The sequence below is a fragment of the Hermetia illucens genome, chromosome 2, assembly GCF_905115235.1.
Source record: "Hermetia illucens chromosome 2, iHerIll2.2.curated.20191125, whole genome shotgun sequence".
Taxonomy (NCBI): domain Eukaryota; kingdom Metazoa; phylum Arthropoda; class Insecta; order Diptera; family Stratiomyidae; genus Hermetia; species Hermetia illucens.
Genome location: NC_051850.1, coordinates 36,803,634 through 36,819,440, shown reverse-complemented (window position 1 = coordinate 36,819,440; position 15,807 = coordinate 36,803,634). Strand labels below are relative to the sequence as shown.

General features: G+C 45.0%; 2 protein-coding genes across 2 annotated transcripts in view; both read left to right on the top strand.

Moving 5' to 3' along the window:
- Positions 1 to 15,807, top strand: part of LOC119647651 (synaptotagmin-1) — a 325,595-nt gene that overhangs the window by 181,810 nt on the left and 127,978 nt on the right. The window lies entirely within an intron of this gene.
- LOC119647653 (homeobox protein Hox-C5a) lies at positions 2,681 to 3,488 on the top strand. Its single transcript, XM_038048722.1, has one exon. The coding sequence runs from the start codon at positions 2,681 to 2,683 to the stop codon at positions 3,395 to 3,397; it is 717 nt and encodes a 238-aa protein (XP_037904650.1). The 3' UTR covers positions 3,398 to 3,488.

The window sequence follows — 15,807 nt, the reverse complement described above, 5'->3', positions numbered from 1 at the left end:
ATTTATTATAAGTATAGTTTCTGAAAATTGACAGGCAACTCCCCTTAGCTTTATCCTAGAATCATTATCGTCAATAATATAGCCTACACTATAGAGCATAATACTGTCAAATTTGATGGAAATTGCACTATTACTAACAGAGTTATAATGGGTCAGAATCGTCATTTTGGGCATATGTCTTGAATTCTAAGACTGAATGTCAATGTCATGCTAATGTGAATGGTTTGACAAACGCAATGCATGAACATTACGAGCTAGGTAAAAATGGGACAAGTGCCCACTTAAATATGCTTATATAAGAAATACACAAAACCGTTCATACCTGAAGCTTAGCATTCGGTTTCTCGGCTTGTCTTTCTCCATCTTTGGCCCGCAGGGATCTTTACGCCCCTGTAAAAAGGGAGAGAAATCCTCACCTGGTGTTAAGGCGTTTCCCAGCGGTCTTAAAATTTGAAGCTACTTTTAACAGGATAATATATAGCTTTTTCGTCAATAACCAGCAGAAAACTGGACATTTTTCGGAGTTCCACCGATTTTTTTTATACGTAGGGCTCATTTTCTGATATCAATAATAGCGGGCGGAACGTTGAAGATGGTTTTCCTGGTGAGGCAATAATTTGAAGTGCCAATGAAATGCAGTTCCAGTCATTTATATTTTGTCATTAATTTTTGTTCTTTTTTTAAAAGTATGGGTCGAGATTTCATACTTGCAGCTCCCAACCGGGGCGTTTATTTTAGTATGCGGCGTTTATTTCTTATTTCTGAAAACATGTGGATCTTTAGGATTGGACTCACTTTTTTGTTGACGCTAGTTTCGAAGTGAAAATATCCTATTGCAATATAATTACAATGAATTCGAGTAGATAAATCTCCTTTGATCTGATGATCGTTTCCTTCCTCTTTTTCTCTTAACTCCCCACAGAACTCAACATGAATGAAAACTTATCTTTTTTGAAATGAGTCATAAGATACGAAGACAGTGACAGACTATGCCTTAAGGTTAGTTGAAACCAGAAAACGATTTCAAATGAAATCTCCCCATCAATGAATTGCTTTGTCCTGCGTGTCTGATCGCTTCTTTTCATTTTATTTGGAGATCTGAAGAAGGATTTTCACATTCTCGTAGCGCTAATCATATATAAAACACCAGAATTTTGTTAATGACGTATATGGGGACGAAGTAGGAAGATCTTGACTAACCATAAAAGAAATAGGCAAGCGTAGGTACCAATGGAAACTTGATCTGAAAGGACGGCGGGCATGAACGGTGGAAGTTTCCATTTGTTTAAAAGTTCTTACAGCTCCATAATATACCGATTCTAATTGCGACTGATTTTTGCCTCTCTCTTTGCTTAGTACATACAAATTGATGACACGCAGATGCAGATTTTTTTCAGACTCTATGTCCTTATTACCTGACGAATAAAATGCTTTCGTTCTGCGTCCCGCTTAAAGCTTTGAAGTTCCAAATAATTGCTGGAGTCAACGGCTCTATTTCTATTGCTCTTGGAGAACTGAAGCTGAAAATCGCTTCATCGGAAATCAGACTTAATTACGTTATTTTGTCTTTACATTCTGGAAATGTTTGACAATTGTGTCTAACGGATATGTCAGAAAATATTTCGTTTTTACCATCTTTTCACACCTTTTTATTATTCTCCTGAACTTTCTCCAATGCCCACCGTTTCCAGCGCAAAACTCGAAAGGCCAATGCAAATTTAGACAAGCTTGAACAGCAACAATAATAAATTCGTTTATTAAGTTTTGCGTATCCTTAAAAGCTTTTTTTCTTTATTTGGTCTAAGTTAAGTTCCCATTTATGATTTTACATATTCTGGTGTCATCATATGATCTCAGAAGCTTAAATCATATGGTTAAGGCTAGGTTGATGGAATTCGCCCCTCTTCTATCAAAAAGGATTAATATTGAAATCAGTGCTGATCTAATCAAATAACAATCTTTCTTTTAGACTATTAAACTATTGTTTCTCAATCAAGATACGAAACTGAAAAGATGTATGCAATTTCCGAAACCCTCGCTAGACATCTCGGCGACACAGCACACGTCCCTTCCTCAAACCAACCAAACATTTTCCCACTTACAAACCTATTCAAGCCCAATAACATTAGCTACTACACCACCGGCCACTGCCTTCCTCCAATGAATATTTCAGTGTCACGTTCCCTCCTAAAATCCGGGATCTTGCCAGGATAATAACAGTCACGGTCGCTGGCAACCAGTCACGGTAATGGAACTAATTTGAAAAATTATCAAACTCAGGTAGGTAAGAATATAAACACATTTTCGGGAGAGAGAGGAATCGGATTCATGTTACAGAGTCGGAAAGGACCCTTTTCACATTGCATGGATTTCATTGAAAGGAACCCTCCTGAAATGTGCATGTGATTTCGTAGCAATGTCAGGATGCATGGAGGGGCGGAGTTTCAATACTTATTTACAATTATCCCTCATTAGGGTTTGGGATAAGCATTCAATTGTTATGAAATATTCTGAGATTGCTGTTGGCTGGCTGATGCCATCTTTGCGAATTAGTTACAGTTAAATGTAGAGGGGAAGGCCCGGTGGCATATATAACAGGAACGAGTGCACCCCGTAGACATCAGTTGCACTCAAATCGTAGGTGGAACAGTGTCATCAATTTTCAAAAAATCGAATCAAAATGTCGCGATCATTTTTAATGGACTCCTTGCTCAGTGATGCCCCGAGCAAACATGAAAACTTGGATAAATTCAGGCCGAATCCGCTGCCAACATTGCTGCCCTACCCTGCTTGCTACGTCGGGAGTTATTTATTTTCCTTGGGTATTCAGCAGCAACACCAGCAGCAGCATCGTCTAGACCCCTATAATCATCTAAAGCTTAAACGATCACCGGAGTACGCAACCCCATTTTTGGATTACTGCACATCGCCAACATCATCGAACGCCGACTACACCTCTTTCGAGGATCTCTCCAGCCCCCCTCCTGCAGCAAAACGAATGCGCGAATCATCTGCATCACCAGCGAAATCAGCCGCTTCTATTCAGGATTATTCCGATTCTAGCAAAAGGATTCGAACCGCATTCACCAGCAATCAACTATTGGAACTGGAGCGCGAGTTTGCTTCGAATATGTATCTGTCCCGATTGCGCAGGATTGAGATTGCGAATCGTTTGAAGTTGTCGGAGAAACAAGTTAAAATCTGGTTCCAAAATCGCCGAGTGAAACAGAAGAAAGGCGGACGTGATAGTCCAAATGAAATTGGAGATATCAAGCCTGCAGTGATGACCATGGGGTCGAAGCAATCAGAAGCAGAGACTTCACATACCTCCCATTGTTGTTGTCATAGGAATCAAGTGATAAATCATTGCATTGATAAGATTTGTGCGAATAATTAGTTTTGTTTAAGGAAGCTTTTAATGTAATTGTATATTTTGTTAAATATGTAGAAATATGGAACCAGCGCTATTATATCTTATCCCAGTTAAATCGAAGATAATAAATATTTATTGAATATTAATTTGGTGTTTTCGACTTTGAATGCTTGCCCCCGAAATGGGGTCGCACTTGAATCCTTATAAATCCAATTACCCAAAATTTTTCCCATTAATTCCAACCCTAGAAATTGAAAGTCGTGTGCCGAAAACTAACATTTTCAAAAAGGATGAGATCGGTCCTATCGAACATCGAATACCTTTCGGCAAACTCAACTTGCCATGCTATCTTCATGCGAGGTAAAACCTTCCCCCCACTTGTGCTCCTCCTAAATTTAAACTTAGTTGTTCAGAGCATGAATGCAAACCATAAACATGAATCTCCTTTTGAGGATAATTTTTATTAGACATCTGCCAAAAAAAAACCTGTTGCGAAAGGACTCGATAAATTTCTCGGAGAAAGGACTGCAGAGGAAAATTTGCGGAGCATATGGTTTTAGTTTCCACACGTCTTACTTTTTCTGGAGTGATATTGGGCCAGACTCCCGAGGACACTTTTTGAATTTTCAATGTCGAATTTGAAAAACATTTTGCCGACCTCTCACGAGCATACCACCAACACCTAGACGCGCTCCCATACAAGGACATGAAGTCATCGACTTTATCAAAATATTCGCAGGTGACAACGATTTCACGTCAATATCCTGGATATGGGTGTAGATATGATTGGGGCCGGAGGTTCGGCGGAAATTCTAAAAGCTATCCTGCGAACATAATTTCATAAATCGGTTTTGTCACACGACACCACAACCAGGATAATGATGTTTTGGGCGAAGGGAGCGTGTCAACACTTTCTTAAGGAGACTTGCTGGATTTGCTTGTATTGTCCTGGGGTTGGGTTTCGCGCGCTTGCGTTGCCTCCAAAACTGAGACGAAAATTTCTCTTTAACTGTCAATTTCGAAAAAGTTCCTGTTGAAGTTGGAGAAGTGAAGAATGTTCGGGGTGATAAGGACCAAGCGTAACAGGGTGGAAAGCTTTGGATTCACTACACCGGGTGTCCCCATATTACGGCGTTAATAAAATCTACATTATAAGCAAGTGTTGTCGGATGGTGTTTGGTATATAAGGATCTGTAAGGATCTGTATTGCTGGTGTTGCCATCACACCGCCTGCTGGCTGTCTATGCCTGTATTGGTGCACTTTGTGACGCAGTCAATAAGTTTTTGTAAGGACTTGTGTGTTTTATTTAATGTATCGACTAGTTTTATTCCTTTGGAAAATACAAGGCACTTACATAGTGAGACCAATAATTGAATTCAAGCTTGGCGATGGAGTTTTGAAGAAAGGAGAAAGAAATTAAAATCGATGGCCGATGATGTAATAAGTCCTGATGATATTAGCAAACTTTAAATAGATGAGAATAATAAAGTTTATGGTCTGGCTGCGAAACGACGCGTAGAATTTTAATAGCTCTGGGAGGGAATAGGGGACGAACATGCTTAACAGTTTAGTGGGAGTGTTAAGTGAGTTTTCAAGTATGTTTTCTAAAGGACAGCTGTATTTCATGCCATCCGATTATTAGGGTACATGCTTGCTGAAAATCTCAGCCTAAGTTAGAGCATCTTATATCCTGCACACCATTGTTATTGGTCTTGCACCACGTGATCCACCTTTTGCCAGGACTTCTCATTCTTTCTCAACTGGGACTCATTCTTCGGTTGTGTGGTTGACGTTAACTTTATTGTATACTACTTACAGGGAGGCGCAAAATTGTGTGCTTTTAATGTTTTTAATGTCAGATTTCAAGAAACGGGGTGTTACAACTTTATTTTTAAAGATACATATATACGAAGTAGTACACAATGTAATTCGTCTTGTATACGACTGCGTAACTGCTGACCATTTTTGAGTTTAAGGTCTCTAAAGGGACTCTGCTTCTCTGCTGACTACACTTTTTGAAAGAGGCCCAAAGGCACTGTATTAATCTAGCCTGATTTGCCGAAAGTAAGGGTAGTCGGTTGTCGGATTAATGCTTGCTACTCAGTATCAGACAAAATGATGACCGCTATGTTCCGATATAGAAGGAGGGACATTTCAATATTGTTGCAGTACTCATCAACGGAGACTTCGATATAGAGGAAAATAAGGCATTATCCAGGTCAATGCACGAAGCCTAAATAAAGTTAGTTGGATTTAATCAGCAATCAAACCAGATCGCGATCAGCGGTAGGTTCGGGAGTTGTCTTCTGATTATGCGAAACTGAAAAGGTGCTGATATCGGTGTCGATCACTTGATGGTCACTTGCTTTCGCTTCCGAATTGCGTCCACATTGTTCAAAAATTGTTCTGTTTGCCTTATGGAATCATCGATCACATACTAAAATCACATCGCAAGGCCTGACGACAAAAAGTAATGAAGAAAATGTTTTAGTGGTGGGTGTGTGCGAAGCTGAACTTCGTTATCATGACAAAATAAATTTCATCAAAATGTTGGTCAAGGAAGCAGAAACTGTGCAAATAACAACGATTTAGTTGCCGTATTCTGCGTCATAATACAGGTTACAGATGATCGTTAGCCTTTTGATGGTTTATTATATCATTATGTCAAGGGAAGTGTTCTAATTTATAATAATAAATAATCTTGGAACGCATCAAAGAAAACCTGGAAAACTTGATCCATGGAAAACAAGCACTATCTGCCATATTAATACTCCTCTGATCATGTTGGATCAGCGCATAGACCTTAGATCTCCACTCTCTAACTACTGTATATCAGCTTTGTGAAAGCTTCGGACGGTGTGAACGTAGATCGTATCTCGAATGTTTTGCACACAAGAGGCTCTCCGGCGACATTAATTGCAATTAGCAGAGCAACATACGATACTGAAAGTTGGGAAAGATCTCAGAGGAGTTTGAGGCAGAAGCAGACTCCACCAGGGTTGCATTTTATCACCGTTCCTCTTCTTCTCGGTACTAATGACCTTCTTCATGTTGCTTTGCCCGGACAACAAAAAGGCCTTCAATGGGCCATGGTATATTCCCTCAAACATCTCGACTACGGTCATTCTTTTTAAGGTAGGGTAGGTGAATGCATTTACGTACAGAGTGTTGTATCCCGGTTCGGTACGTCGTCCGACTACCAAATAAATACCTCCCTATCGTCAGAGAATTAGCCTGGGCCCGTTTGTCACATTACTTCAGGCTAGTCTCCGAACCCTCTCGTCTTGCGGGGCCTTCAAATCAGGGAATTCCTTTCACCAACGGCTGGGGAGAGGAGGAAGGGAACTGTCAGTTTAAGGAACCCCCTGCCATCCGGCTCCTCCACCGGTCGAGTTCTATCTTCTTAGCAACGAGAAGGGCCCGAACGTAATGGGCAACATGACTTCACCTGTCAACACTCCTCAGCATCTCTTCGCCAATGTTGTCTGGAGAGAGATCCCCTCTGTTTAAATAGAGCTGCCCACGAATCTCATCCCACCATCTATAAGAAAGAAAGAGTGATGGGCGTCGTCCACAACTCCATTGCAAAACACACAATCTGGAGATGGTGCCTTTCCAATCTTGGGCAAGTAAGACTAAAAACCTCCATGCCTACTTAAAAATTGGGTGAGGAAATAGTCAGTCTCACCATGCTTCCGATTCATTCATGCACCTAAGTTGCCGATGAGCCGCGCAGTCCATCTGTGTCTAATTTCATTTTGCGAAGAGAGGTGCCACTCGTCTAAAGTGCGTTGCCGTTCTTCACGACCAACCACCTCCCTTGGCTCATCTCCCTTGCGTTTGTATATGGCTTGACGCTCCTTAGCAAGAAGGGCAACGAGGATCAGTCCCGCGATCACCATCACAGCCGGTTCAGAGACAGTGCGGTATGCAGACACCACCCGCAAAGCTCCCCGTCTCTGTACTTGCTCGAGACATTTACGATATACCTCCTTTTTAAGAGCGTCAGCCCATACCTCTCCGCCGTAGAGCAAGACAGACTGCGTTAAACTCATCAGGAGACGTCGTCTGCTAGACATAGGACCCCCAATTTTTGCCAATAGTCCACTTATCGCCGAAACTCCGGCTGCAGCCATGTTCGCTGCTGCTTTGATTTGGTCAAAAATCTCCTCTTTGAGTAAAGAGTCAACCCGAGGTACTTTACCGCTAATTTCGACTCGATTCTCGACTCGCGGGGTCGGAATTCTCTTTTTGGTCAAGATGACTACTTGGGTTTTTCCAGTGCAAGGATGAAACCATGAGTCGTCATCCATCCGCTTACCCGTCGCATCAATATGCCGAGTCTGATTTGCGCCTGTTCGGCAGTGCGTCCAGCAATAAGCGCTGCGACATCATCTGCATAGCCGACCAGGCGCGACTCTTCTGGAATGTCGAGTTTAAGTAGACTATCATAGGTAGCGTTCCAGGGGTCGGACCCTAGGATGGATCCCTGTGCTACCCCCGACGTGACTTCCATCCTCGTCTGACCTTCTAATATTTCATAGAGCAGGGAGCGGTTCCTCAGATAGACCCTCATCATCCGTAAGAGATAGTTCGGCATTTGGAAAGTATTGTCTAGTTTGCCTAGAATGTTCTTTCAACTTACAGAATTAAAGGCGTTCCTGACGTCAAATGTTACGAGGAGCACTACCCGTCGAGTTCGGCGGCTATGTGCCTCCGCCCGTCGAACGGCATCCACGACTTTCATGGCAGCGTCAACAGTGGATCTCCCTGCTCTAAAACCGAACTGCCGGGAAGATAAATCTCCGGCAGAGCATATCGCTTCAGCGAGTCTACTTCTAATGAGCTTTCCGAGTACTTTTCCAGCTGTATCAAGCATACATAGTGGGCGGTATGAAGACGGCAACTCGGGGTCGCCTTTCCCTTTGTGGATAAGCGCAAGCCTCGCCACCTTCCAACGAGCAGGGAAAATGCCCTCTTTCAGGCAAGCGTTGAATGCTGCTCGGGCCATGCCGCCTTCTTGCTTTTCATAGAGAGGACTGCCTGTTCCGAAAGAGTGGACAGACGTCATCATCCCATTCGGGGTGCGCAGGGAATAAGGGCACTATGAACAGGGTTCTGCGGACCCAATTTTTCGGATTACCAGTTTGTACCCGAGTCCCCACGGGTCTCCAATCACCTCGTCGACCACATCCAGCAGCGACTTTTCTCCTTGTTTATTAGGCTGCGGAGTCTTCTTTTGGCTGATTTGTACTCCATCGTTATGGTAGATGCCTCCTCCCGGTCCCTTAGACGCTGCGCGACACTCCTTCTGGAGCTCTGCGATTTCAACTGTCCACCAAAACATAGAAGGTTCGCCACGTCTCGATCCCCTCCTGGGCATGGAGGCTCCACAGACCGTCGTTATCGGGTTCATAACTAAATTTACGACAGTGTCGGTTGGGGCGCACCGCCCCCAGGAGTACCCTCCAGCGCAGCCCCACCTATTCCAAGAGTTTCGACAAATCTCCCGGTGTTCACTTTCGTGATATTCCATGCACAGAAACAGCACCGGGGTGGCGCACACCGAGAGTGTGTGTACACCACTTCGAAGGCAATGTATTGATGGTCGTTGCCGATAAGTCTTCCAGAATTCGCCAGCCGTCCACCAGCGACACCAGTGATTCTAACGCAAATGTTACGTCTGGAATGCTTCCCTCGCAGCCCGAGCGCTGGAACGTCGGGATGGATCCGGTGTTTAGAACTACCAGCCCTGTTCTCGCCGCCATTTTCAGAATTCGCTTCCTTCTGGAGTCTGTGTGAGGCATGCCGCATTTAAGTGCCCTAGCATTGAAGGCACCCCGACCAGGATCCGCCCATCTGTGTCTATCATCCAGCCTGCGTCGAACGTCTGGCAACATCTCATTCAGCGTACGACAGACACTAAAAAATGTTATCCCTGAACACCCAATCCAGACAAAGCCATCTTCTCGGTCTTGGGTAAGAACCCTAAGGAGGGTGCCGTCCTGAACCCAAACGGCATCGGTACCTGATATGTCAGAGTACCATGAAACTGGGTTCCTTTTTTGGTACTGCTCACTGATGAGTACTAAATCAGCTTTGATCTCCTCAGTGAACTGCGCTAGCAACTCATGAGCCGTTGCAGTTCGGTGCATGTTGACTTGTAGGATGCGAATCATGTTGACCATGTCCTAGCTCTTTCCAATTCTGCTCTGAAGACTGAACACCGCCCTGAGCCCGCAGTGTGTGCAATGTTATATCAGACGCACCACGATCCCTTCATAGGATGCAGCTTTTCTTTTCATTATATGTGTTGCTTTTCTGTCAGGTCCCCGACAGATTACAGATGTGTGCCCATAATTCAAACATATGTAACATTTGATTGGGGCGGCTCGGATTTCACAATCACAATCACAATCAATTCTTATTTTCCCGCTGTTTAGAAGCTTCCTCACGAGTTCGCAGGGGTGATACCAATCTGGGTATTGGTTACCTCCGGACATTCGCCTTTGATGGCCTCTTCTACCTAGTTCCTTTCTGTGGGGCAGTCAAGGTCCGGGATTTCCAGAGAGCACTGGACTGGAAACCAAAGCTTTTTATCCCAGAAGCCTTCACAGAACGCAACTTTATTTATTGTCTTCGGGCCTAGTTCGACTAGGAATCCACCACCCTTCATTTTACTTGTCCGCCATAATTTTAGGCAGAGGTTTTTCTGATGGCACGACGTGTTGTTGTCTCTTCTTTCTCTTCGCCTTCTTCTTTTGAGCTCTGGAGAGTACCTGGTAGTGAAGTCTCCTTCAGATATCCCTTCCTCCCACCGTTTTTTACTCAGTTCGCTTTCTTTTACTCTTCATAATAATAATAATAATCGTTGGCGCAACAGTCCATTTTGGATCAGGGCCTGGAAGTGTGTTAGAACACTTCATTCGGTACACTATAGTATACTGTAGGAAGCAATGGGATTAGCATTTTGCACGCCCAGGATTATTCCCTTATTTGACTCAGGTACTCATTCACAGCTGAGTCGACTGGTATCTGACGTCAAATCATGATACAAATCCCACTGCCACCAGTGAAATTTGAACCGTGACTTTTCGAACGATTGCCTTGTGCTCTAATCACTCAGCTATTCGAACATTTACTGTCCATGTCCCCCTATAAAATGAAATCCTGTCCAGGAGCTAGTTCGATTAGTCCGTTTTCACCACTTTGCTGACGTTGTTCTGGACGAACGCCACAGATCGCACGTGCTTCACAACTGTCGCGCATTTGTTAATAAACCTTTCCTATTCAGCTTGCGCCAGAGCAGTCGACAGCCCTCCCGCTTGGCTTATATTCGAAACCGTTTAGTTAGTTTCGGCAGTTTTCACTGTGCCTCTTTCCGCAATTATAACACTGTCGGCGCGTTCCGATGTCTCGGCGGGTATTTCAGGTTACGTCCTTCGCTGGGTGCTGGCGCAGCCAGCTCACTCTCCAGTTCCACTATATCCTCGTTTGAATTGTTTTCGGTCGCCATTTAAGTTTGTTACCAGCGTATTGTGTGCAAGGGACTGGACCGCAATAGTCAGGAATGGGTATACCCTCGGGGACAAAGCCCTTACCCCAGTTCCTTGAAGCTTAACTTACGATTAGCGGATCCTGGAACTCACGGACAGATCAGCGCTCGCACAGGGCAACGCCGTCTACTAATACCGGTTCAATGCACACTACCCGACCAGGGTCCCGAAGGAGCTGGCTTTTGATACACGCCACAACTTCCACCTTGGCAGAGCTAGGCTCACATCACCCCATCGGTGTCGACAAGGAGTTGTCGACGACTCCGGGGACTCCCAGTGTCCCGGCGTGTATCGGCCATTAGCAATTTGCCCTTCACCGAGAAGTTTTCTGGAGGCTATCACCTAGGACGGAGGTATTATGCCAGCTAGGGGTTCACAACTATTTGCTTGGGCACCGCGGGGACGCCACTCCCTGTATCGTAAGCGACCCGTTAAGGATCGTTGACGACCCCTTAGGGGTCATAGCATTTGTTGGCTCTCTCATCAATTCGTAAACTTAAACCAAAGAACTTTCGAGCAGGGTCAGATTGAAGAATAACGTCATGTTAAATTCGTTTTTACTCATCATCATCATCATCAACGGCGCAACAACCGGTATCCGGTCTAGGCCTGCCTTAATAAGGAACTCCAGACATCCCGGTTTTGCGCCGAGGTCCACCAATTCGATATCCCTAAAAGCTGTCTGGCGTCCTGGCCCACGCCATCGCTCCATCTTAGGCAGGGTCTGCCTCGTCTTCTTTTCCTACCATAGATATTGCCCTTATAGACTTTCCGGGTGGGATCATCTTCATCCATACGGATTAAGTGACCCGCCCACCGTAACCTATTGAGCCGGATTTTATCCACAACCGGACGGTCATGGTATCGCTCATAGATTTCGTCATTGTGTAGGCTACGGAATTGTCCATCCTCATGTAGGGGGCCAAAAATTCTTCGGAGGATTCTTCTCTCGAACGCGGCCAAGAGTTCGCAATTTTTCTTGCTAAGAACTCAAGTTTCCGAGGAATACATGAGGACTGGCAAGATCATAGTCTTGTACAGTAAGAGCTTTGACCCTATGGTGAGACGTTTCGAGCGGAACAGTCTTTGTAAGCTGAAGTAGGCTCTGTTGGCTGACAACAACCGTGCGCGGATTTCATCATCGTAGTTGTTATCGGTTGTGATTTTCGACCCTAGATAGGAGAAATTGTCAACGGTCTCAAAGTTGTATTCCCCTATCCTTATTCTTGTTCGTGCTTGTGTTTGACCAGTGCGGTTTGATGTTGTTGGTTGATTCGTCTTCGGTGCTGACGTTGCCACCATGTATTTTGTCTTGCCTTCATTGATGTGCAGCCCAAGATCTCGCGCCGCCTGCTCGATCTGGATGAAGGCAGTTTGAACGTCTCGGGTGGTTCTTCCCATAATGTCGATATCGTCAGCATAGGCCAGTAATTGGGTGGACTTGAAGAGGATCGTACCTCTTGCATTCACCTCAGCATCACGGATCACTTTCTCGAGGGCAGGTTAGAGAGGACGCATGATGGCGCATCCCCTTGTCGTAGACCGTTGTTGATGTCGAATGGTCTTGAGAGTGATCCTGCTGCTTTTATCTGGCCTCGCACATTGGTCAGGGTCAGCCTAATCAGTCTTATTAATTTCGTCGGGATACCGAATTCTCTCATGGCCGTGTACAGTTTTACCCTGGCTATGCTATAATAGGCGGCTTTAAAGTCGATGGTGGTGGTGGTGACAGATGGTGCAACTGTTGTCCATATTCTAACAGTTTTTCCATCGCCTGCCGCAGAGAGAAAATCTGATCTGTTGCTGATTTGCCTGGAGTGAAGCCTCTTTGGTATGGGCCAATGATGTTCTGGGCATATGGGGCTATCCGGCCTAGTAAGATAGTGGAGAATATCTTATAGATGGTACTCAGCAACGTGATACCTCTATAATTGCTGCACTGTGTGATATCTCCCTTTTTATGTATGAGACAGATTATGCCTCGCTACCAATCGTCAGGCATTGATTCGCTGTCCCATACCTTGAGCACAAGTTGATGAACCACTTGGTGTAACTGGTCGCCTCCATATTTAACCAATTCGGCTGTAATTCCATCGGCTCCTGGCGACTTATGATTTTTTAGCCGATGAATTGCACGGACTGTTTCTCCTAAACTTGGTGGTGGCAGTATTTGTCCGTCGTCTTCAGTTGGCGGGACCTCCAACTCGCCGATGTTCTGGTTGTTCAGCAGCTCATCAAAGTACTCAACCCATCGCTCTAATATGCCCATTCTGTCGGAAATCAGATTTCCCTCTTTGTCTCGGCAGGATGAGCATCGAGGTGTATAAGGCTTCGCCCTGCTGACTTGTTGGTAAAACTTCCGCGCCTGGTGCGGTTGCTCCCTGTACTTTTCTAGTTCACAGACTTGCCGGTTCTCTCAGGCTTCCTTTTTCCGTCTGTGAAGTCGCTTCTCCGCTCGACGGAGTTCGTGATAAGTCTCCGCGCGTGCCCGCGTTCTTTGAGAATGCAACATTACTCGGTATGCGGAATTCTTCCGTTCCGTTGCTAGCTTACATTCATCGTCAAACCAGCCGTTCCGACTCCTTTTGCGGCTGGGGCCAAGTATATTTGTGGCCGTATCCATGATAACGTTCTTCAGATGGTTGTGAAGATCATTTGTTGATGCTTCATCTCCAGGTCCTCTGTTGACTGCGGTTATTGCGGCATCCATTTCCCTCTTATAGGTGTCGCGGAGGGTTGTTTTGTGGATGGCTTCCGTGTTCACTCTCACCTGATTGTCAGAGGGGATTCTAGGTGGTATTGTTATTCGAGCTCGGAGCACCATGCCAACGAGATAGTGATCCGACTCTATACTGGCCACCCTATATGTTCTGACATTCATCAAGGCTGAGAGGTGGCGGCGTTCTAAACTTGCCTCGCAAGCGCAGAGTGCATAGCCGTTCGCTTATACTTTCAAAGCCGATAACAGCAGGTTTCATTTTTTGGCTGACTAAGAAACCTACTCCGAGCACATGGTTTACTGGATGGCCGCTATAATATATGGTGTAGTGGCTCTTCTCCAGGAAACCGGTCCCTGTCCATCGCATCTCTTGCAACGCTGTTACATCAGCCCTATATTGGGACAGGGTATCGGCTAGCTGCTTATCAGCTTCATCTCTGTACAGGGAGCGCACGTTCCATGAGAAAATGCGCAAATCGTTGTTCCTTTGTCGTTGCCGGGTCCGTCGTTTTAAAATCCGTCCTATCCGAGGCTCCTGTTGTGGCTTCGTAACAGGTTGTTTTCCGTGTAGGGTTGTCAGCCCTACCCAACCCCCAAACTGGAGGACCAGTTGGTACAATTTGTCCCGTTTTTAGGCGCGGGAGACTCGCCTTCATCCTTCTCCGTCTGTAGCTTTTCGTCAAGAAAGAGCTCCCAGCGGTCACCACGTGGAGGTGGAGATAGGGTTTGGTAGTAGAGCTGTTGGTGTTGGTTCAGCAGGCATTTCCCAGGTTTTATGCTCCATCGTGGGTACCAATCCACGTTTCGCCCCGGGACCTATACTACCCTTTGACCACTGTTTTGTTGAAAGACTGGAATCGCGGTTACTTTGATCTCAACTTGAAGTTGAAACTATTCCATGCTAACATTCTTGTTGTGGTTTTACATGAGAATAGCACATGGGGATCGATCCACTGTTACTTGGAAGCTTCAAGCTTTCACTAATTCATGTCTGCGTAGTAGGGTGTTTTGGTCTGAGACAACAACAAATGAGGAACTTCGTTAGCTAACGAGTGAGGTGTCCAAAGGTGTATAAATAAGAAACAATGTGTCATGCAATAGAGCCCACTATCCCGACATGACACCTTATTGTAAATGTCTCCTGCATCGGCAAGAATAGAATTTAGTTATGGAGAAGTGACCTAGAAAAGAGGTACCCTACGGTTTGAGACCATATTTCCCATTCAGTAAATCACATTTTGAAGTTCCTTACATTGAAAGTCACGAGTAGAATGTTTGAAAACCAGATATATTTCAAGTTCGTTGCACTTAGTATCGTTTAATAGTCGGCTACGTAGACTTTGCGGAGTGATTCAATTTTATCTAGATAAACCTTTTTTTTTCCATATCATGGATATCTGGTCTAGGCCTGCCTTAGTAAGGATCTCCAGGCATCTCGTTTTTGCACCGAGGTCCCCCAATTCGATATCGATAAAAGTTGTCAGACCTCCTGGCTTGCGTCATCGCGCAGAATCTACCACGCCCTCTTTTTCTACTATAAATATTGCTCTTATAGACTTTCCGAGCTGGATCATCCCGACCCATACGGCTTATGTGATCCATCCACTGCAACCTATTGAGCCAGACGTTCATGGCATAATTCACAAATTTCGCCATTATTTAGGCTGCAGAATCGTCCAAACTTATCTGGGGGCCAAAAATTCTTCGGAGGATTTTTCTCAAGAACGCGGCCAAAAGTACACAATTTTACTAAGCCTCGGAGGAAAACATGAGGATTAGCAAAATCAGTGTTTTGTACCATAAGAGACTCGGTTGGCTACCAGGAACTGTGCGCGGATTTCGTCGTCATAGCTGTTTTCGAACCCAGATAGAAGGAATTTTCGACGGTCTCTTAGTTGTAGTTTCTTACCGTTGCCACTATGTACTTCGTCTTGGCTTCATTAATGCGCAGCCCGGGATCTCGCGCCGCTTGTTCGATCTGGATAAAGGTAGATTGTGCACCTCGGGTTATTCTTCCCATAATGTCAATATTGTCAGCGTAAGTCTCCCTCCCCCCGGAAATTGTATTATGGGGAGAACCTGAGACTCCCCAGCGACCCAGTTTTCGACGTGAGATTGAGCCTAAATCCAACCGGCCTGTTAAGACTGTTCAGAGTCG